We start from the raw sequence: 25,736 nt of genomic DNA on the forward strand, positions 1-25,736 counted from the left end.
AACAAGTCATAGCAATTAAAAAATTTTCAAAATATGGTCATGCTTAACACCATTATAAATATATTCACATTTTCTAAATACGTACCATAAGAGTTGAGGAATTTGTTATCTTTTAAATTAGTAGTTGATTATTTCTGTTTCATGTGATAGAAGTTATAAAAATAGGAGCACTGAATAATTATGGACATACAATTATATAAATAATTGGCAATCGAATACCATTCAGAATGTTTTATCTTTTACATTAAAATTTATTACTATATACCCAGTAAGTGATTTTCCTAGAAAACTCTGTTTATTGGCCTTCCCAATAGATTATGAATTACTAAACAGCAGAAACCATGTCTTGATTTTTCTACATCTTACTATATACATATGCTTTATAATAAGGATTCAGTAAATATTTACTGATTCTGAATACAAGAATCCTTGAAAGTCTCATAAATCTCAGGGTGGGTCAGAAATCCAGGAGTCCATCTGGTCTACTAATTGGTTAGAAACATCAGAGAACATTCCTTCGGAGGAACTGCTGCAACTTTTAATTCACTCTCAGTTTTTTAGAGCTGTATATTTTTATCGTTTTCCTGAAATAATTTCAAGATTAGTATAGTTTTTTGCTCTCATAAGGGTCTCTTGATGTTTGTCCAGAAAGGACAAATCACAACGAATAACAAAAAAGTACACACACACACACACTCATATAGTTGTTAAACTACCACAATTTTATCTCACATTAAATCGTAAACCCAAATGTAACTTCACCATTAAACATTGCCCAAGGTTAGTCTCATCTGAATCTGCATAACCCTCTGAACACCACTTGCCCCAAGCTGAGACCCGGCCCTACCCAATTCCCATACCACCTGAGACTATTTCACTTGCTGAGCCTTAAGGACTGCTGGCAGGTGGCGGCAGGCCTTGGGGTACCTGGGCCTTTGGCTAAGCTGCCCCAAGCTTGGTATTGGTGATGGCCAGCCTCAGTTCACAGTGCAGCCTCTCTCACATACCTCCAGATCCACACAGGCATCAACCAACCACAGATAGCTTTACAGCTCCTACCAGGTAACCCCAGACCAGTCACAGGCAGCAGCTGACCTTGGCCTGCACAGGGGCCCCTCCAGAGAGGCTCCAGAACCAGTACACCTGGTAGCCAGCTTCAAACAACAATGGAAAAACATGCAATTAGCTATGCAAACAGTATATCCAAAGAGCGGTCTCATCAGGACCAGAGCCCGCTGGGGAGAATCCCAATGTGTGGGGTCAGCCCCGCACAGCAGCTCAGACGCTGTGGTCATGACCAATCCTCACAGCCAGTAAGCCTGAGGGCCAACCCCACCCACTGACGTGCCAACAGTAATCAAAGCTCAATCACAACAGGAGGGCACAGGCAACCCACACAAGGGACACTCCTGGAGTATCCAGCTCAGGTAACCAGGAAGACTGCGTGCCGCTGGCCCCCACAGGATACCTACTACAAGCCCACCCTGCCAAGACTGGGAGATGTAGCAGATCTACCGAATACATAGAAACAAACACTGAGAGGAAAAAAAACAAACAGAAAAACATGTCCCAAATAAAAGAATAGGAGAAAACTCCAGAAAAAGAACCAAATAAAATGAAGTTAAACAATCTACCAGATACAGAGTTCAAAATACTGGTTACGAGGATGCTTAAGGAACTTATTAGTAAGACCTTCAACAAAGAGATAGTAAGCATAAAAAAGGACATAAAAACCGTAAAAAAGCAATCAGAAATGAAGAGTACAATGACTGAAATGAAGAATGCACTAGAAGAAATCAACAGCAGATTAGATGAAGCAGAGGATCAAATCTGCAATTTAGAAGACAAGGAAGGAAGCATAAAACACCAATTGGAAAAAAAAAAATTAAAACATGAGGATAGTTTAAGGGGCCTCTGGGACAACATCAAGCATACCAACATTCGTATCACAGGGGTACCAGAAGAAGAAGAGAGAAAGCAAGAAATCAAAAACCTATTTGAAGAAATAATAACGGAAAACTTATCTAGCCTGGTGAAGGAAACAGACATACAAGTCCAGGAAGTGCAGAGAGTCCCAAACAAGATGAACCCAAAGAGGCCCACACCAAGACACATCATAATTAAACTGCCAAAGATTAAAGACAAAGAAAGAACCTCAAAAGCAACAAAGAAAAGTAGTTACCTACAAAGAAGCTCCTATAAGACAGTCAGCTGGTTTCTCAACTGCAGGCCAGAGGAGATTGGCAGGAATTATTCAAAGTGATGAAAAGTGAGGAATTACAACCAAACCTACTCTATCCAACAAGGCTATCATTTGAAATTGAAGGAGAGATAAAGAGCTTCCCAGACAAGAAAAAGCTAAAAAAATTCATTACCACCAAACAAGTATTACAAGAAATGTTAAAGGGATTTAAGAAGAAGAAGGGGGGAAGAAAAAGAACATAAATATAAATAATAAAATGGCAATAATTACATACCTATCAACAATCACTGTAAATGTAAATGGATTAAATGTTCCAATCAAAAGACATAGGGTAGCTCAGTAATAAAAAACAAAACTGATACATACACTGTCTACAAAAGACCCAGTTCTGATCAAAAGACACACACACACAGACTAAAAGTAAAGGGATGGAAAAAGATACTTCATGCAAATGGAAATAGACAAAAAGTTGGGGTAGCAATCCTTATATCAGACAAAATAGACTTCAAAACAGGGCTATAAGAAGAGACAAAGAAAAAGATTTGATAATGATAAAGGGATCAGTCCAACAAGAGGATATAACCATGATAAACATTTATGCACCCTACACAGGAGCACCTAAAACCATAAAACAAATATTAACAGACATAAAGGCAGAGATTCACAGTAACACAGTCATAGTAGGGGACTTTAACACCTCATTGACATCAATGAACAGATCTCCCAGACAGAAAATCAACACGGAAACAGCAGCTTTAAATGACACACTAGATCAGATGGATTTAATTAATATTTTCAGAGCATGTCACCCCAAAGCAGCTGAATATATATTCTTGTCAAGAGTACATAGAACATTTTCCATTAACAGACAAATCTCAAATAAATGTAGGCCACAAAACAAGTGTCAATAAACTTAAAAAGACTGAAATTATATCAAGCATCTTCTCTGACCACAACGGTAAGACACTAAAAATTAATTACAAGAAAAAAAAAACTAAAAACACACAAACACATGGTGGCTAAATAACATGCTACTAAACAATGAATGGTTAACTGAGCTCAAGGAAGAAATGAAAAGATACCCTGAGACAAATGAAAATAAAAACACAATGACCCAAAATCTATGGGACACAGTGAATTTCCCTAAAAGGGAAAAATAATCCCTTTATCATTATTTTCCTAAAAGGGAAATTCATGGCAATACAGACCTACCTCAAGAAACAAGAAAAATCTCGAATAAATAATCTAACCCTACACCTAAAGGAACTTGAAAAAGCATAGCAAACAAAGCCCAAAGTGAGTAAAAGGAAGGAAATAATAAAGATGAGAGTGGAAATAAATAAAACAGAGTCTAAAAAACAATCCAGGAGCAATGAAACAAAGAGTTGGTTCTTTGAAAAGATAAAACTGATAAACTTTTAACCAGACTCATTAGGAAAAAAAGAAAAAAGAGCCAAATAATTAAATCAGAAATGAAAGAGAAGTGACAACAAATTGAAATACAAAGGATAAGAAAATATTACGAGCAATTATATGGCAACAAATTGGAGAATATGGAAATGGATAATTTCCTACAACATACGAGTATAACAAACCTACAGCTAACATTATACTCAATGGGGAAAAGCTAAGTCTTTTCCTTTAAATCAGGAACAAGACAAGGATGTCCACTTTCACCACTTTTAGGGGGCATAGTAATGGAAGTCCTAGCCACAGCAGTCAAAAAAGAAAAAGAAATAAAAGGCATCCAAATTGGAACGGAAGAAGTAAAACTGTCATTAATTTGCAGATGACATGATACTATATAGACAGAATCCAAAGATTCTACTGAAAAACTATTAAAACTGTTAAATAAATTCAGTAAAGTAGCAGGATACAAAATTAATATTCAGAAATCAGTTCCATTTCTATACACCAATAAAGAATTAGCAGAAAGAGGAATTTAAACATCCCATTTACAGCTGTATCAAAAAATAAAGTACCTAGGAATAAATTTAACCAAAGAGGTAAAGGACTTGTACTCAAAAAATTATAATACAATAAAGAAAGAAATTGAAGATACAAATAAATGGAAGCATATGCCATGCTCATGGAAAGAATTAACATCGTTAAAATGTCCATACTATCCAAAGAAACGTAATTGTAAATTCAACTCAATTTCTATCAAAATATCTATATAGCACTTTTCACAAAACTAGAACTGATCCTAAAATTTATATGGGACCATAAAAGACTCCAAATAGCCATAGCAAATTTGAGAAACGAGAACAAACTTCGAAGTAACACAATACCTGATAGCAAACTATACTACAAGGCTATAGTAATCAAAACAGCATGGTACTGGCATAAAAACAGACACAGATCAATGGAACAGAACAGAGAGCCCAGAAATGAACCCATGCCTATACGTTCAAGTAACCTATGCCAAAGGAGGCAAGAATATACAATGAGGTAAAGACAGTCATTTCAATAAATTGTGCTGGGAGAACTAGACAGATACATGCAAAATAAATGAAACTAGATCACCTTCGCACACAATATTCAAGAACAAACTCAAAATGGATTAAAAACTTACATGTAAGACCCAAAACCATAAAACTCCTAGAAGAAAACATAGAAAGTAAACTCTCTGACATTGCTCTTAGCAATATTTTTTTCCTAATATATCTCCACAGGAAAAGGAAGAAAAAGAAAAAAATAACAAATGAGACTACATCAAATGAAAAAGTTTTTGTACAGCAAAGGAAACCATCTAAAAAACGAAAGGACAACCTCCCAAATGGGAGAAGATATTGGCCAATGATATATCCAATAAGGAGTTAATATTCAAAATTTATAAAGAACACACAACTCAACACCAAAAAAAACCTAACAATCCACTCAAAAAATGGGCAGAGGACATGAATAGACATTTCTCCAAAGAGGGCATACAGATGGCCAACAGACATATAAAAAGATGTTCAATGTCATTAATCATCAGAGAAATGCAAATTAAAACTACAATGAGATATCACCTCACACCTGTCAGAATGGCTATCACCACCAATAAACCAACAAACAACAAGTGTCAGCCATACTGTGAAGAGAAGAGAACCCTTGTGCATTGTTGGGATTGCAAATTGTTGCAGCCACTATGAAAAACAGTATGAAGGTTCCTCAAAAAATTAAAAATAAACTATCATATGACCCAGCAATTCCATTTTTTTGATATTTATCTGAAAAAATCCAAAACACTAATTCAAAAAGATATATGCAACCCTATGTCCACTGCAGCACTATTTACAACAGCCAAGATACAGAAGCAACCTAAGTGCCCATCAATACATGACTGGATAAACAAATTGTGGTACATACATACAATGGAATATTACTCAGCCATAAAAAATGAAATCTTACTATTTGTGACAACATGGATGGACCTGGAAGGTATTATGCTAAGTAAAATAAGTTACACAGAGAAGACAAATACCATAGGATCTCACTTTTATGTGGAATCTAAGAACAAAATAAATGAATCAACAAAACAAAAATCGACTCACAGATACAGAGCACAAACTGATGGTTGTGAGGTGGGAGGTGGTTGGAGGACTAGGTGAAAAAGGTGAAGGGATTAAGTACAAATTGGTAGTTACAAAATAGTCATGGGGAGATAAAGGAAAGCATAGGGAATATAGTCAATAATATTGTAGTAACTATGTAGAGAGACAACTAGACTAATCAGGGAGATCACTTTGTAAATTACGTAACTGTCTAACCACTATGCTGTCCACCTGAAATTAATATAAAATAATATTAAATGTCAACTGTAATTGAAAAATTTTAAAAAGGGGAATAAGAGGTTCAAATTTCCAGGTATAAAACAAGTAAATCATAGGGATATAATGTACAGCATAGGAAATATAGTCAATAATATTGTGATAGTGGGGTACAGCGTCAGATAGTTGCTGGACTTATGGTGATCACTTCTTTAGGTATATAAATGTTGAGTAACTATAGTATACCCCTGAAACTAATATAATCTTATAGGCTAACTATATTTTAACAAAAATCTTAAAAAAAAAACCACGAAAAAACATTGCCCAAGGTGTTCTCCACAAAGATGTAATATGTGGATTACATGTAAAACTAAAACATAAGAAATACCCCGTAAGAGCCCCAAACTTAACATCAAAATAAAATTAAATCTTTGTAACATCCATGGAGTGTTCAATGTTATGCATTTCTTTAATAAAACTGCAAAAAAAATTTTTTAAAACTGTTATTTATTTTCAGTGTGTTTTTCCAGGACCCATCAGCTCCAAGTCAAGCAGTTGTTTCAATCTAGTTGTGGAGAGCACAGCTCAGTGGCCCAAGCGGGGATCGAGCCAGCAACCTTGATGTTATGAGCACCCTTGGTGTTATGAGCACTGCACTCTAACCAACTGAGCTAACCAGCCGCCCCCGAAACTACCAATTTTTTTGTAGTTCCTTCTACAAAGCTAAATTTAAGTGATCATTTTCAGCCTCACAGTGTAAACACATAGTGTTACCAGAAAGATAATATTCTTATTCATCCAGACTTAAATTTTGTAAAATTTTCAACTACTGAAATGTGCTTGACAAAAATAAGGCCTGTATATGAAACCGAAAAAAAAAAAAAAAGTTAGGTGTAGGAGGAGGGAGAGTGAAATAACTGGACACTCTGCATATTGTGAAAATGCATGTGACCTTTTTTGGAAATTCTTATTTAAAGACGAAAAGAAAAATAGAGATAGACTTGTTCCATGCTTTCAACAAAGCCTATGCCCAGCAATTTAAGCAGACAAATAACTGTTATTAACAAACTGTGATTACTTTCAGTTCCAATTAATCTTTCAAAAAATTAAGTGGTTGCCAGAAAGGACAGTCATGTCTCAATGTTTTTAAAAAGTCCTTCATTCTGAATAAAACAACAACAACAACAACAAAAATCAAAGAATACCAGTAAGGCAGAATACTGTAAAAGGAGAAAAAATTATAAGCAACATACTTTTAAACGTAATTCCTCTATTTTTTTGTGTACTACCCAATGCTCAGGTTCCTAAGTTATGAATAATATATATTTATAAATAACTACAAACTTTTCATAGTATGAAAGTTACACTAAATGAAAAACATTTCAAATGCATCACTTTGTATTTTTACACTATATATCAACAATAGTAATTTATATTGCTTACTCATCTGTCTATCTCCATAGCTGATGGCTTCCGCCAGCGGGCTCCATCCCTGAGCATTTTTCACCTTTACTGGAGCATTGTGAGCCAAAAGTAAATGGGCACATTCTGAAACATAAAGTGGTAGTAATATCAAACATCACACAATTTTCAGAATCTCTAAAAATAAAAATCATGTAAAAATTCAAGGAAACAAATTAATATAAATAGATCTATGAAAGAAATACTGTACCACAGAGAATTAAACATTTTTTTAAATTCCTATATATCTAAACCAAGTTATTTCAAATCTTCAGATTCAATAAATATCTACTCTATTACTTATAAATAAATTGGATCTCTCTACAAAGAAAGGATTATGTCCGGATAATTGTTCCCAACAACATTTTGAGAATGTTTCCCACACTGAAAGGCAACCCAAGAAACTCAAAAGTAATTTACATCAAAATACCTACTATTTAGTAAATAAAGAGGATTTGTATGTCTGTAATGTCAAAAGGAAAGCTCAGTATTTCAGAAAAAAAAAATGTTTTCAAAAAGGATCAGTAATGTTTATTTTAGAAAAACAACCAAATAGGGCAATAATCTGTTTATAATTACGAGGCCAAATCTGGATAGTCTTTCTAGTAATCAAAAGAAGTCTAAGGTATAAACAGACCACTGTATAGGTTGAAAACTTGTAAAATTTAAAAATAAAAACGTATGTTAACAGGCAAAAACCATTTTAAACGGAGGCTAAAGGAAATTTAAGATAACGATCCAACCTAAATTTCTAAATGAATGACTCATTCAATCAGCCATTCAGCAAATATTTACCAAATGCCTGTTAAATGCTATTTCTAAGTACCCCATCCTAGATATAAGCAGTGAGAAGAAAGATAAGGCCTTGCTATCAGAGATTACATCCTATGTTAGAAGCCAGTAAGTAAACTAATAAAGTGAATTTCACAAAAGTAAATATATATCCCAAAAATAATTCATGAGTTTGCCAGTTATTCATCTCTATGGCTTAGCTTCAGATGAATTAGACCAATCAAACTTTTGCTCAGAAATTCAGGAACCTAAGAAATTAAACTAGTTGGTGGTGAACACTGAAATCAGAAAGTCATGAAGATTTATTAATAGGATTCTAGAATAGCTATTTTGGGTCACGTTCAACTGCAATAAACAGAAAAATAAATCAAGAAAAGGGAGCATATTACATATATATAAAGAACAGTTGACACACCATAATAGAGAAACAGATGATAGATGAATGGATGGAGAAAGGGAGAGAAAGAAGGAGGGATGGAGGAAGGAAGGAGAAAGGCTAATCCCTCAAATTGACTTGGTTATGCTTTTCCTGAGATGTAGCTAGTTCCCGTATCGCGAATTTCTATAATATATAGTCTCTTAATCAATCTCTCTTTACTAAGTTACTCAAGTTAGTCTGTTTCTTGCACAAAGGGGGTGGGGGAGCCAGCATAACTAAACAAATATTTAAACTACCAATCTATAGAGAATTAAAATAAAATTAAATTATCCTGCAAATCACATGCTTCAGTGAAGCATGTGAACTTAAAAACCAAACTAGCAAAAGAACTGTTTCTTTAACAAAGCAAGTTCTACTAGTACCCTTGGGATCAGAATATATTTAGACCAAAGGTTAATACCAACAACTACATTACACTAATAGATGCTCATAATGATATATCTAGATGATCAGAAAGAAAAGTCTTAAAAATTAACTAGACTGTTTAAAAAATCTAGTGTATGTTTTTAAAATATTTTTAGTATATATACCTAAAATTTTAAAATCTAGCAGTCAAAAGGCTGCCAATCAGCTATTTGGAATCCTCGTTTTTCAGGATTACTGGGAATCCAAATAACTAAGATTTTGTTGCATATAGGAATAGCCTTATAAAGCAGATCTTTTAAATCATCTGAGTTGTGGGTGTTTTAATTTTTTTATTTAGTGTATGAGCTGTCAAAGAGAGCACAGAGTTGTTTTTTTAAAGAATAAGCAAGTAGTATTAAGTTTTTACAATCATCTACTACCATATAAAAGCCTAGACTTATGAGTTTAGATATACAAAATAGTCCATATTAAAGAATCTTATATAACTTTGAATATTAAAAGTATTACAATAATTAATAAACCTTAATATTGAAAATATGTCTCTGAAATTATAAATACTTGCTTAATGAAATAACCAAGTAAGGGAAAAAAAAGCATAGTTTCAAAACGCACAAAGATTGGGGTGGGCCCGGTGGCTCAGGCGGTTGGAGCTCCATGCTCCTAGCTCCGAAGGCTGCCAGGTTCGATTCCCACATGGGCCAGTGGGCTCTCAACCACAAGGTTGCCGGTTCAACTCTTCAAATCCCACAAGGGATGGTGGGTTCCGCCCCCTGCAACTAAGATTTAACACGGCACCTTGAGCTGAGCTGCCGCTGAGCTCCTGGATGGCTCAGTTGGTTGGATCGTGTCCTCTCAACCACACAAGGATGCCAGTTCAATTCCTCGACTCCCGCAAGGGATGGTGGGTTGTGTCCCCTGCAACTAGCAACAGCAACTGGACATGGAGCTGAGCTGAACCCTCCACAACTAAGACGGAAAGGACAACGACTTGAAGCTGAACAGCACCCTCCACAACTAAGATCGAAAGGACAACTTGACTTAAAAAAAAAGTCCTGGAAGTACACACTGTTCCCCTTCCCCAATAAAATCAAAAAAAAAAAAAAAAAAAAAAAAAGCGCACAAAGATTAATACAGCATTTTCACCAGTTTTTTTGGGGAAAAAATGCTATAAAAATATTTATTTTTAATATACTGAATCCTAAGTTCAGTTAGCAAATAAAATAATCAGGTTGATTTTTTTTTTAAATAGTGAAGAAAGTCATAGAAAAAAATGTAAATGGATTAAATGCTCCAATCAAAAGATATAGGGTGACTGAATGGATAAGGGGGAAAAAAAACATACATATGCTACCTACAAGAGACTTCAGATAGAAAAATACACACAGACTGGAAGTAATGGAATGGAAAAATATATTTCATGAAAATAGAAACAAACAAACAAAAAAAGGCTGGGATTAGCAATACTTACACCAGACAAAATAGACTTTAAAACAAAGGCTATAATAAGAGACAAGAAGGACCCAGCAATTCCACTTTTCAGTATTTATCCAAAGAAAACCAAAACACTACTTCGAAGGGACATGTGCATCCGTATGTTCACTGCAGCATTATTTACAATGGCCAAGATCTGAGGGAATCCATCAATGAATCAATGGATAAAGAAGAGGTGGTACATACAATACAATGGGACATTACTCAGCCATAAGAAAATAATGAAATCTTGTCATCTGCAACAACATGGATGGACCTAGAGGGTATTATGTTGAGTGGAGTAATTCAGACAGAGAAAGACAAATGCCATATGATTTCACTACAGAACAGAAACAGACTCATAGATACAGAGAACAGTATGATGATTGGCAGACAGGAGGGGATTTGGGGGGACTGGTAAAAAAGGGGAAAGGATTAAGAAGTACAAGTGGGTAGTTACAAAATAGTCATGGGGATGTAAAGTAAAGCATAAGAAATATAGTTAATATTGTAGTAATTATATATGGTGTCAGAAGGGTACTAGATTTATCAGGGTGGTCACCTTGCAAGTTATATAAATTTCTAATCACTATGGTGTACACCTGAAACTAATAAAATATTGTATATCAATATATCAACTGTAATTGAAAAATAAAAGAAATTACTAAAATTTTTTTTAAAACCACAATGAGAAACCACTTCATAGCCACTATGAAATAAAAACTGTAATAAAAACCATAGATAATAAACGTTGGTGAGAATGGAGAAATTAGAACCCTTGTGTGTTGCTGGTGAGAAAGTAAACTGGGGCAGCCACTGTGAAAAACAGTTTGGTAGTTCCTCAGAATGTTAAACATGAATTACTATATGACCCAGCAACTCTACTTCTAGGTATATACCCAAAAGAAATAAAAATCTATGTCCACACGAAACCTTGTACACAAATGTTCATAGCAGCATTATTCATAATAGCCAAAAGTCGAACAACTCAAATGTCCATCAACTGATGAATGGAGAAACAAAATGTGGTGTATACATACAATGGAGTATTATTCAACATAAAAAGGAATGAAGTACTGACATGTGCTACAACATGGATAAACATTGAAAACATTACATCAAGTAAAAGAATCCATCACAAAGAACCACACATAAATGACTTCATTTATGTGAAATGTCCAGAATAGGCAACTCTATCTATAGAAAATCCATTAGTTGTTTCCTAGGGTCAGAGGGGAAGGTGGGGGAAATGGAGAGTGACTACTAATGGGTACCAGATTCCTTTTTGGAGTGATAAAAGTGTTGTAAAATTGATTGTGGTAATAGTTGTGCACAACTGTGGATATACCAAAAACCACTGAATTGTACAATTTAAATGAGTAAATTGTACGGTATGTGAATTATAACTCAAAACTGTTAAAGAAAAAAATTCAAAAGACAAAATTAATCTTAAAATTTTATAACTGAATATACATGAGTGAAGTTAAACATAAAAAAGAAAATATTTACTAACCTTTATTTCCTAACATCACAGCAAGATGTAAAGGAGTGTTTCCTAAAATAAAAAAAAAGAAAAGAAAATTAGTATAAAAACATAGGGAAATATATTTAAAAGTAGTTTCAGCTCCTTCAGAAATTTCACTGACAGATTTTAAGCAAAAATAATACGACTGTAAAATGATCCTGCTAATATGGCAAATTCAAAGTCAGAGGACGCCATGGTGTCTAACACAACGTATCCAACTCCTCTTCCCTGTCACCCCATTCCCACCTGCCCCCCCCCCAAAAGATACCTATTTTTGCTTTTGGGACTTCTCTAGATTCCACAGATTCCTTTGCTGCTAATTTCTCTATCATATCATTATTTGTTCATTCAGTGAATAATTTAAATACCTACTATATACTCATCCTTGAGAATAATATCAATAAGACCCAATCCCATCTTCAAGCTGTCAGAAGTCTTCTGGTTAGACACTGATACAATAATAAATCATTGCTACTATTTACTAGAATAAAAGGGAGTATAGCATGATAACAGAGCATAGGGCAGAGTACCTAATTATGCCTGTGCAGAGAAGTGCAACATTGAAGATGAACCACAGTGAAATGAGTCTTGAAGAATGGGTAAGAAGTTTGTGGGCAAACAAAGCGACACCGATCAATATTCCACGTTAAAAAAAAAAAATTCTCCCAAATTACATTCAAATGAAAGAACAGGTTACATTTGGAAAATACAATACAAAAAAGTTTTTGACTAGTGGGAGTAAAGAGCTTGTAGAAGAGTAAATAATGAAATCAGAAAGATTAGCAAAAGACAAATTAATGAGGACTTGTAGGCTGTGCAATAGTTTGGACGACATCCTATAGTTGATGATATAGAATGACTAATTTAATTTCAACATGGTATCAAAGTCACACTTATAGACTAAAAAACTCTTGATCACAGAATTAAGAAAAGCTATAGTAATACTTGAAAATAAAGTTACTGATTAAAATTTATGTATACTAATTTTCAAATATTACCATTTTTACAGAACTCTGTACATGAACAAATTTTGCCAATAAAATGAGCTACACACACTTATCAAGAAATCATATAAAGGATAAAACAAGACTTGATTATTTTTTCTAAGAAACTCGTATATGATCTACCCCAATCTCAGCTGGACGACACCTGGCAAGATGATTAAAACACACACACACACACACACACACACACACACACACACACTCCTTTTGCATAATAAAGCCGGAAGAGAATGAGAATTATTGGCAAAGACAGCAAGATGGTATTTCATATAAAATACATAAGATACAAATGAATTCACTAAATTTAAATTGCATCTATAAGTAATTTTACCAAAAAAAAACTGGATTACAGTAAATCTCTTGGTTTTGACTATTAGGAACAAAAAAGGGTACTTTGGGATATAATTCAATTATGGCTTTCAGAAATTAAAATCTCAAGTACAAATTTCCATTATTGACTAGGCAATATACTCCCCAGTTATCACACCTCAGAACTCAACCTAGTTGAAATATGGAAATGACTATAATGCACATCGCTAATAATCATACACTGAAGCAAGACATTATTACTACAAGTTATTGGTATAAGCTATTTTCCAGAAAGACGAACTTCAATCCCCCTCAAATTTCACATCCTTTAGAGTAAGCTAGCTTCTCAAAATGCTGTCGTAACATTAGAAAAATGTACATGGGTAAGAATAAAACTGACAAGGCCAATGAAAAGTATTTTTTGGTTTTAGAACAGCATTGTTGATGTATAATTCGATATGGGATAGTATTTTTCACTGCAGATTATTTTTATATATGAAGTTATTAGTAAAACTGATTTCTCTCGCTTATGTTGAAATCATATATCTATCTCAAAAGACTATAGAAAAACTCTAAAAACACAACAAAACTATGTTAGTGAATTTTCTGTTCTCTATCACCGAACCCACCCCCTCCCCCCCCAAAAAAAACTATATGGTTATAGACTCTCATTTGACTCTTCTGTATAAGGAATTCTCAATAAGACATAATTTTTCTACTAACATCATGCTCAGTTCAAATACTACATGAAAATGCTGAAGAACAATTTTAAACAGTCATCTACTGATACCAGATTAGAAACCATCCGGGGGTCAGCTTAATAAACTATTCAGTGCCTTCAAAGTCTTCAGCATAATACTAGGTAAAAGAAATCACAGGTAAGAGCCGGAACAGCCAAAGCAATCTTGAGAAAGAAGAACAAAGCTGGAGGTAGCAGGCTCCATGATTTCAAACCGTATTACAAAGCTATAGTAATCAAAACAGCAAAAGTGGTAGTTTGGAGACAGAAAGTAGACTTATTCAAAATAACTTGTCAATTGATGTATATGGATAAGAGAAGGGGATGAGACCAAGAATGACCCCCACGACTGAGGCTTAAGTAACTGGATAGTTAATGGCATGATTTACTGAAACACTGGGTAGCCAGTTGGGAAGGGGTGAGGTGGAAAATGTAACTGCATTTTGACAAGTGTATTATGAAATATCTCTGAGATTCCCAAGTGGAGAGATTACAAAACCTGGAACTCCAAGAACTCTAGCCTGGAGACACAAAATATGTGACGGGGGAGGAGGATTGATTGACTTAAAATCAAACATATAATTTCTGAATATCCATTTGTGTCCTAATAGTAGAAAGGGTAGTAGTAGTTCTCTTTCTTCACTTTCCTATCTTTCAGGAGAAAAACAAGGAAATATTAACACTAGTTGCTGCCAAGGAGGGTAACTGAGTGGGTAAAGACACACCGAGATAGTTACTCTACTTTCTTAAACCACCCCCCCAAGAACATATAGATGAAAGGATACAAGCATCAGTACCTACTGAAGTTACAAATGAAACTTCCCATTACAAATCCAAATTAATCACATTTACAAAATATTCATGAACTAGAAATGACTTTGAGTTCAACAATTCAATCCCTCTCATTTTACAGGTAAGAACATAATCAGAAATAAATACTACACGCAAGGACACCAAATAACATATTGTGATTTCAATATTTTAAATGTAAAATAATCATCACCAACATCATCTTCCACCTCGCCAACACTACATTAAATTTACTGACAAAGTGCATCATGAAACTAAGGGATTAAATGTCCTAGTCACCTCTATTTAGTGCTATTCTCTTGGTTTTTTAAGTAATCTGCTACTTAAGCTAATTCATTATACAAAGAATACAAAAACTTAAAATAACCTTCTATGCCACCTTTTCACAATGTAGTTTCTAAATCTAAAATTGGATTTCTTGGTTCTGAGTAAACAAAACTTAACTGTTTTGTCAAATGAGTAAAAAACATTCCAGTAACAATAAGACCACTATACCATGTTTCCCGGAAAATAAGACCTAGCCAGACAATCAGCTCTAATGCGTCTTATTTTCGGGGAACACGGTGGTAGTAGTAAAGTATGCAAATTATCAGCCAAATGGCTAGCATTTATGGGGAATCTATTCTGTGTGCCAGCACTATGCTATATACTTATATACTTTGTCTTAATTTGCTCCATAACACTGAGAGACAAACATTACTCCTATTTCACAGGTAAGAAAAATAAAGCTAATAATAGTTAAGTAATTTCCTAAAATTACATATCTAGAAATTATGGAAGTCATGACTCTAAAATCCTTCTTTTTACTATGCCAACAGTTTTCAAACTTTTTGGTCTCAAGACCCCTTTATACTCTAACGAATTATTGCAAATCCCAAAAAACTTTTATAAAAATAAATCTATTGATATTTACCATTTTAGAAATTAAAAATTAAATGTTTTAATTTATTAATTTTAAAATTACAATAAACTCATTATGTTAAAATAAGTTTTTTAATGAAAAAATTGCATTTTCCAAAACAAACAAAAATGAGTAACAAATTTGGTGCTATTTTAAGTGCTTTCATTAAAAATTAAAATAAATTAATGTCTGGCTTAACAGAAGACAGCTAGATTTTTATAAATGTTTCTGCATTTTAATTGGGCATAAATGTTGTTTTGGTTTGAAGTATACGAAGAAAATCCAGATTCAGAAGACATGCCATTGAAAAAAGGAGGAAGGAGTATTTTAATAGCCTTTGCAAATAACTGCAGCTATTCTTTGTTACTACACCAAAACTTAGCAAGTGGTCATTTCTTAAAGGTTAGTTGCAATATGAAATCTATGAGTAAAACCACATCAATAAACCTTTTGTACTACATTACACTGGTTTCTCTTGCACTTGGAATGTATATCTTTTACTGATATATGATTTTGTAACATCATGCATAGATCATCTGAAAAATATTGGTTGACTGAGTTATGCAGATGTTCCAAATGTCAGTACATTTCACTATCCAAAATCAAAACACTCACATTTGGTATTATCACCAATCTGACCAGAACAGTCTTTAAATACTGGGAAGCCATCAAGCTTCAAGTGACAAGAGACAACTTTTGCAAATTATAATTTTCGTTTCAAAGGTTGAATTTTTTCACTGACAACAAATACTGTCAATGGTTTTCCTTAAATTACAGGTTCAATTCATTCATTTTCCAGAAAATGGCTGGCAAATATCCAAATTGAAATAACCATAGTTTGTCTGTAAACTGCTTTTTTTTTTTAAGTAAAAAATAATGTTCCATGACAAAAGCAGCTAGTTTGGCTTACACCTCAACCACTGCACAAATGTTTTCCCTTCAGTATGCAGCATATATCCACATCATGTCATAAAGAATATAAAAAAGACATGTACTCAAGATTAATACTTAATAAAAATTAATCGTTTCTACAGCTTCATCAAAGACATTAAGTAAAAAGGCTTTTTTTCCCTTTTCTCTTTTTTTTATCGCAAGTACATGGCAGTAATACAATGTTTACTAGCAGTCTGGTGCCGTGATTTGTGCTCAAGTTCCAACAATTTTACTGACCACTGCCTTTGTACCATCAGCGAAAATGTCAGCCCAGTGATAAAGACAAGCAATGAATTTGTATTACTAGAAAAGTAGTTTTGACTTGATGTGCCCCCTAACTAGGGAGCAAAGCAGGAAACAACGAGTACTAAAACCAACACTGCTCCAGCTTCTATAGACACCTTCAAGTCCCATCCAGGCAAGCAGTAAGGGAGAATCTTTGTATTTTCTCTCATAAAATGGTACATAGTAAAACTCACACATGAGCATAGTACATCCATTCCATCTTCAACTCCTAACCAGTTCTACCTTCTCATTATTTCCACAGCTATCCTCAACTTATAAAGTAGCACTTTTGCCCACCCAAGTTTCTGCTTCAGATAGCTGCCAGAGTGAGACCTACAATCAGATCGTATTACTCCTCTGCTCAAAACCCTCCAATTGCTTCCTCTGCTGCTCAGAGTAAAAGCCAAAATCCTTAACGATGGTCCCAAAGTTCTCCGTGCTTACCCGGATACCTCTCCATTCTCGTATCTCCTAACACTCTCCCCTGTTCCAGCCACACTGGCTTCCTTCCTGTTCCGTGAACACTGGACCTTTGCATTCGCTATTCTCTGCCTGGACTCTGTTCTGCCAGGTATCTATTTCCTAATTTTCTTTAGGTAAATGCTTAAATTTCTGTTACCACTGATGTCTTCCCTGACCCTGACCTCAATGAAGTCATTACTCCCTCTCCTCCCCTCCCCTCCTCTCTACCCCAGCACTCTCTACCCTCCTCATCCTCTATTTTACTCTATATTTATCATTAACATATATTTATTGGTTTGCTTATTATTTATCTTCCCCCTTTAAAAGGTAAATTCCATGAGAGCAGGGATTTTTTTTGTTCACTGCTCAAACCCCAGCACTTAAAACACTGTTTAGCACACATTGTTAGCTCAGGATATATCTGTTATATAAATAAACGGACAAAGAAAATAAAAACACTATAAAGACTCATTAGAATATTGTTAAAATCTGTTTTTACTCTCCAAAAAACATTTCCCCCCAGGACAATGCAGGTCTCCACATGATTCTCTATGAAAGCCAGAAAAAGGATATAGTCTCGTGTGCATAAGAGGACATGCAAGACTGCACATGTGGTTGTAAAGAATCCAGCACAGCGCTGAGTAAGAGCTATCATGCATTAACATGCCTGACACATATCCATGGCGTGCACTGACTTAAACCTCACCTTGTAGCTCACTGACAGGCAATATACATTCAAGTATCAGATAAATCTGCAATTGAAGTTCAATCTAAACCTCAAAAACAAGAATGTCTTCTGCTGGAAGGCACTTAACACCAAAAGTGAGAGCCAGATGTTTATTTTAATAGGTATTACTATTATACAAGCCTTCAGAATAAAATATTTTTAAGTGCAGTCTCCCATTTGAGATTATAATGCTCCAAGAGGTAGATATTATTATATCTACTTATTTCGGCAGCTAAGTAAATAGCATAATTTCATTTTTAAAAAAAGAAAAAAAACAGTTTGTAGAGAAGCATGATCTCAAACTCAGATCTGATTCCAAACATAGAGATGGCCTTCTAGGATTGCAAATAATCTATGGGATTCCAACAAGAGTAGCAGGCTCAAGAATAGATGAAATTCAACCACACCACACAATCCTGATTAATACCATTCATAATCTCAGAAAATAAAGACCTTTTCCCTTTTTCCTACCCCCGTTTTACACACTTCAGCTCTGCTCTAAAACTTATCTTCCATCTCTCTTCCAATGAAATAAATGGTACATGAACAGGGACATATTGTTTGTCTGCCCAGCCCCCATCCAAGTTTTGAGAAACTACACTTATTTTTTAGAACCCAAAACACCCCGACAATTACACTGTACTCTGCATTAGATTTCTATGACTTTAGAATGACATTAACTTGATGCAAACACTCAATTCTCCAATGAGCCCCCCAGAATCCTCCTGCCTCGCTGAGGATGCCCAGGACACATCACTGTCAATGATCGCTCATTTCTACTTCCTTTTTTGCCAAAGTGGAAGGTCAGAATTCCTATTCCTATCGTAGCTCAGTGCAGGAAGTGGGAGAAGAGGATTTCCTCCTCCCTCCTATGAGGTAGCTCTGCAGATGTGTTCACATCACAATTGTAAGTGACAAGTCACATTCTGTAGTGCTAAGGATGATGCCATCAGGAAACCCAGCCACTTATCCCACAGACAGTCCCATTCTGTTGGCGAAGTACATGCAGTAAGAGGTGAAAGATAAAAAGTCTTATTCATATAGTTGTTAAGATCAACTGAATCAACTCAAGAGATGAGCACAGTGACAGCATTCACCACCAAATGACCCTTGTACCCAGTGAATGTGTGTAACACTAACAGATTACAGATTACCCTGGGCCTCCAGAAACCACTTTTTTCCTAAGGGAAATGAGATCTACCTTTCAAAAACAAAGTTCAGAAAAGACTACAAAACACAAGAACAGATACACAACTATTAGTGTTCTGCTAAAGATGTGCCATCATTTTAACCCTCCTGACTAAAATTGTTTACCTGAGGCTTAATTCAAGATTTTTTTGCCAGGCAAAATTTAGCTTTATAGTCTCCTCTTCTCAAACAGACATATTATTCATTATTCTCCTGCATCACTTATCATGAAGATTTTAGTCACAAAAATAAAGCAGAGAATATCAAAAGGAAGTTTAAAGATGTATACAGAGTTGTCACAATAAACATACCATATGCACACCAAACACATTATCCTATTGCCTTAATTCTCACACACACATTTTTAATCTTTCTAAAATTAAGATGTTTTCAAACATCTTAAATCAGATCCCTGTCTGAAGATATCTGCCACCTACCACACAGAGATGTCATGGGTTAACCATGTCCTACCACTTCAATGAGTTACCTGAATTGGCAGGAATACTCTAAATTGAATTTTAACTCAAATTTGAAATCTCTAATCACTGTGTAACATACCTTCAATAAGATTACACTACAACTCAGTAAAAATAAAAATTAACTGTGTATAGAGAAGATGGCTTCTCACATGCCAGGCAATGTAATTAAAGGCAGTAGAAACTGCCAAATCTCCCAAAATAGATCAGAAAATTTTCATAATCTAGAAAAGGCTGGTTCTGACTAATGTCCAAGAGAAGGTACTTAACTTCTAAGGATATTTAACTCATTTAAGAGAAAAAACAAAATTACAGGCTTAACAAATAGGAAATACAGTCAAAATCAAATAAGTGTTCCCATATGCTTCACAAACATTCTCAGTTCTAAAGGTGAAGAAGCAAAAATCAGTAGCATCAATTATTTTGAAAAAGCATGTCAGCATGATGCTTTAGCTAAAAGTGATTCAGAGAAAACAGTCAATGTGATAAAATATTTAGATTTAAACTTTAATTCTATACTAACGAAAAATGTGGTATACAGCTAAAGATATACCGAAGATACAAAGTTTAATAAATTTGTGTGTATTTAATGTACCATATCTTTTTTACCCACCCAAAAAAAAGGTTACTAAATGTACGATGAGTCACAATCATTTAGCAAATTTGAACACATGATGTTATGGCTGTTAGTGTATTTAACTTATATTTTAAGAGATAAGTTTGGATCCAAATACAATATTCCTCAAAATAATTGATGGTTCAGAAAAAGCAATTCATAGTCAACTAACATTTTACCACAAAAGAAAAAGCTCTGTTTGCTCCTATTCAATTTGGCAATAACTTGTAAATACACATACACACACACACCAAAAAAAAGTTTTTTCATTCAAAGGACACTGAAACTGAAAGAGCTAATGAATAGTGAGCTAAACAGTTATCAAATTTCTAAACTTTCCAGCTAAGTAGAATAAAGGATCCAAACTAACAATAAAATTTAGTAAATGTAAAGTCCACTTTTGATGTTAAAAAAAATAAATGCAGGAATGGATAGAATGTTTCCATTCTTGAGAAAACAGCCATGCACTTGAGAAAACACAGTATTAAAAAATTAACATAATCTTTCTTGCACGTTACTTAATGAGTGCTTTTAGTAACACTCATTACTGAATGTATACTGCTTAAAGCAATAAATATAATCTTTTTGTCTTTGCTTGTGAAGCTATTATAGCTCCAGCAGTAAGGTTAGTTTTCAAAGGAAAGAATTAACAAACTAGAGTCTCATTAAAAGATGATGATTAAGATTTTCATATACTTATTTAACACACACATAGTATTTACTATGTTTCAGGCATCATTTTAAGGACATTATATATGTATGAAGAATGAATACACAAGTTAGGAATGTTTACCTGAAGATAAGGAGAACATGATAGCTCTTGTCAAATATCTAAAGGCTATCATGTGAACGACATAGCCCATTTATCTGTGTCATTAAATAAAGACACAGAACAAACAAGAGTGAGAGATTTGGACTCTACAGAAAATCTCTTGAGAGCTGTCCAATAGCAGAATTTCTCTATGAGGTTACTATAAGGACTAAACGAGAAAATGTGCATCAAAGAACTATGCTGTAAACTGCCACATACATATTATTAGAACTGACTTCTTTGCAATATAGTGGTTCCTGATCAACAGAAATATTTACAAAGAGGTTGACCACTGTCTTGGGAGTCCTAGCTATTAGTTCATTTCCCAGCTTTGCAATTTATATAATAAGTATGCAACTTTAGAAAAGTTTCCTTATGTCTCAAGACTTCACTTTTTCCACCTTTAAAATAAAAACTATCTGCTTCACAGGGTTACTGTGAGAATTAAATACGATAATGTAGGTAAACACTTAGCACAGTGCTGACACACTCAATAAACTGTATCTCTGGCGATGATCATCATCATTATAATGCTGTGGAAGGAATCTCTACAGTGAATATGAAACTATGTGATCCAATGTGTTATGATTAAATGACTCTGCTATGCACCTGTATGAGTGAATGATTCTGCTATGCACTTATCATGTTATAACAATCCAATTACAACACATAGCTTGTTTTTGTTTTGGTGACTTAAAAACTATTTGTCTTGTAATTTGAAAGGAGAAATATTCTAAAAAATCTAAATAAAGTATCCAGGTTACTAAACTATCAAGAGTAAAAGTAACATAAAATAGCAGAGAAATTATGCAGCTACAGTGGGGAAAGGGATTAAAGAAGTAGCATATTAAATACACGCTACTCTTCCTGGGAGACTCACTGCAGGACATGAGGATGTACACTGCATGGAAAAAAGCAATTATACTTTCCACAGGTATGTGAAACACTGGTTACATTCACCAGAAATATCAACAATAAAAAGGCAGCTAAGTACAATGCAAACATTTGGTATACAGAGGCAATTTAAAAAGTGACTTTCAGTGGGCTAAGGACAAGAGTTTAAGGGTATACAGATTCTAACCACTTTGAACAGAATCTGTACTTTAAGAAACCAACTCCTAAATGTTGGATTATAGGATACGGAAGCCCAATAATCCTGCAATTCAGTACCTTCTGTGATCAACCAAGAAAATCAGTTCTAACATATTATACAATCGTACTTTGTCAATCATATTCATCTATATCTTCTTTCAAAGGAAATTAACTAAAATGAAACTTACCTGTTTTCAGGGATATTTCTTGAAAGGCAATGGCCATAAAAATAAAGCATATATATACATATATGTATACATATAGTATATAGCTACTACGAAGACCAAATCCGAAAAACTTCCTAATTGACTAGTAACCCAAAGCTACAATACATCTCCCACTAAAAACTCTTTTCCAAAGAGTTAGAATATAATTACCATCAACAAACAATATTATGCTTGATATAACAATAGTAAAATGATGAAATAAATTAAATGTAGGAATGAAAAACTGGATGCAGTTTTCAGGAACTTTTAGGGGAATTTGACTTATGATAAATGACAGGTAGTGATATTATTACAATACTGTAAATTCAGAATACAAGGGCAGCTGTTAGACAGTTATATGATCAATAGAAATCTTACTTTTTAATCTCAATTTCTGCCCTAATTTTAGATAAGAAGCCTAGAGTTCCAATGGAATTAAGGGAGCTTATTCCTCAGGCAAGTATTTCATTAATGTGTTCAATTATTTTGAGCACAGAGTTAAATGTGTTCTTAACTGAATGTATGCAATAGACATGTTCAGTTTTATTAAAAGCAGGGCTATCAACATTATTTGCTAACTACCCAGTTAAAAATGGCCTATCTATGAAATGTTGAGGATAATATCAGTGTTTATATTAGTTTTCATTAACAAATTCACTACTGATTAAAAGTCAACTCAATCACATTATGTTTTTAAAACTAAAGAAACAGAAAAAATTCAGGTGATGAGTTAAGACAAAAATTAGAAATAAAGTCCTTGAATCACAAATGCTACCTATTGTCATATATAGGCTATGATGAAGTTACTATGAAAAACCACAGTATCATTTTCAGTCAGTCTTCACGATGAAACATTACTATTAGCAACTACCTATGTAAAACAAACAAAAAAAAACCCCTCAAAAAAACTGTACCCCAACAAAATTTTAGCTACTCAAGTCACTTTACTTGCTCTAGGTATCAAACGCCAACAAATTTGTACCATGTGGCTTTCAGAAACCAAAGCATTCTAAATGCCATCTTAAATGCAAAATGTAGACATTTTGTATCCTTTGATAAGTTTGATAAGTTTCCTTAAAGCAGGGGGAGAGAGAAAAAAAGGCAACCTGATGGCAGGTAGCAATCACAACCAGTTGTACTCAAGTTGGGATCTGTACCCCGGTAAGGAAGGAAGGTGGGCAATATGCCCATGTGTCCTTATTCAAGATCCCATGTTGGGAGGTGGGAAGAAAAAGAAAAGAAATACAGTTCCAAAAAAAAAAGGAAGAAAGCCAGGTTGAACGACAGGCAACCTAAAATGTCTTATAATCAAAACACGTACTGAAGGCCCGTCTCAGAGAAACAAAACAGCTTTCTCACGAGAAACTTTAAAGTGGGCAAGGAGGAAACATTCCTTTGCACCCACAAGAACCCATCTCCTGACCACTAGTATTCTATCACCGAATCCGTCATGATTTACAGACATCAGGCCCGGATACTGGCCAAAGGAGAGGAAAGAAGGGTCTGTTGGAGAGGAGCCTCGGATTCCCGAGGCCTGGAGAGGCACACCCGTAGGGGAAGGAGAGGTGGGGAGGGGAGAGCACTACTCACTCACCGTGATTATCCTTCTGCCCGATGTTGTGCGTGCGGATGAGAGAAGAGAGCCTCCTCACATCCCCCTTGAAGACGCACTCGTGCACCGGGTAGTGTGCGGGGCAACTGCCTCCATCTGCGACGACAGCAGTGGGGTTGGTGCCCGCTAGAAGAGTCTGGGACTGGGAGGTGGTGGTTACGGAGGAATTATGCAGCGGCAGGGCCGGAGCGCCGGGGGGATTGGAGGAGGCCGGAGCGGTCTTCAGCTGCAGCCGGTGGTGATGGTTACTGAAGATCTTGTGACAGGCTTTGCCGACCTTGCCGCTGCCGCCGGTGCCAGTCCTGCCTCCGGTAAAGGTGCCGCCGAGGGCAGCCGCCGCTTCTTCATCCCCGGGCTCCAGCAGGTCCCCTTCTTCTTTGCTGGGCTTGTGGTCCCTCCGCAGTGAGCGGATCTTCTCCCCGGTCATCGCCGCCAGGGGCTGAAAAGGGATCCGGGAGGCTCACCGCTCGCGACGGAACTGGCGCTGCGGCGGCACAAGGCGATTAAAGCGGTGGCCAGGAGACTCCTTCGCAGCATGAACTCCCACAGAGCCCCCGAGCCCGGAACAAACGCATCTCCCGGAGGAAGAAGAGCGGGCTCTTGTCTAGGCACGAAAGGACGTGCGCTCGCTGAGGGGAGCTAGAGCTCAGGTGCCCACGACAGCAGGACCCGTGTCCCCGCCGCCGCCGCCACCGCCGCCGGAGCGGCCACCACTGCCTCACCCCGAAAAACAGAGCACGGCCATCTTCCCTGGGCTTCTCTCGCGAGAGCTCCCGCGGGAGGGAGAAGGGAGCAAACACCGCGAGAAGTGAGCTGTCCGCTCCCTCCCCCGCACGTTGGATTCCCTGAGAGTAGCCGGGCGCCAGCACCTGCCCGGCAGCGTGTTTCCGCCCCAAGGCGGAGTCTCTGAATTAGGAGCGCGAGACCCGGCACTCTCCTGGGCCGCGCTTCTCGTGGAGGTTGTATCACAACCTACGTTTAGATATTCGATGCGTCTTACAAATGTCTTAAGCCCTCCGACTTCTGGGTCTCCCACAGAGCAGTGCAGACTGACGCCCTGCACGCAGGATGTGATGTCACTGAGAAGCACCGGCCAGTCGTTCAGTAAATATCTACTAAGGATCTACTTTGTGCCATACACTGAGCTAGGAGGTTTATAAAACGCCAGCCCTGGCTCAAAGGAGCGCAGTCAAGGAGAAAAGATAGACAAGTGGATACAATATTTAGGGCGAGGAAGGAAGCGGATGCGGGGAGCTGGGTTGCACAAAAAAGGGAGAGGCAAATTTTGGTGGTATAGTGTCCGAAAAGTCACCATAGAAAAGTTTAGGGGCTGACCTTAGAAAATAGGCTATTCAGCAGAAAGGGAGAGGGAAGGTCACTCAAATATTTGTTCATCAATTTCGGGCAGGCGTCAGAGTTTTAAGTGTGAGGAGAGGACGCTGAAGAAAGGCAAATAATTGTGTAACTGGAATATCACTGGACTAGTTCATAGCCAACCTCGACCGAGCGTCAAATTCTAAAAATAAAAACAACACGTAAATCTGACATCCATAA

General features: G+C 35.9%; 1 protein-coding gene across 3 annotated transcripts in view; it reads right to left on the minus strand.

Moving 5' to 3' along the window:
• ANKRD13C (ankyrin repeat domain 13C) overlaps positions 1-24,954 on the minus strand; it is a 67,136-nt gene extending 42,182 nt beyond the window's left edge. For all 3 annotated transcript variants that reach the window (XR_002139478.2, XM_074334946.1, XM_019755088.2), the window contains exons 1-3: positions 24,165-24,954; positions 12,000-12,041; positions 7,402-7,506 (exon numbers count right to left, since the gene is read on the minus strand). Coding sequence is in view for 2 of the 3 variants with exons in the window: in XM_074334946.1 (XP_074191047.1) it covers positions 7,402-7,506; positions 12,000-12,041; positions 24,165-24,609 (592 nt within the window). In the remaining variant the exon portion in view is untranslated. The remainder of the gene's footprint in view (positions 1-7,401; positions 7,507-11,999; positions 12,042-24,164) is intronic.
• Between the last annotated feature and the right edge of the window lie 782 nt (positions 24,955-25,736).

This window comes from Rhinolophus sinicus, linkage group LG06 (genome assembly GCF_036562045.2).
Source record: "Rhinolophus sinicus isolate RSC01 linkage group LG06, ASM3656204v1, whole genome shotgun sequence".
In the NCBI taxonomy this organism is placed as follows: Eukaryota; Metazoa; Chordata; class Mammalia; order Chiroptera; family Rhinolophidae; genus Rhinolophus; species Rhinolophus sinicus.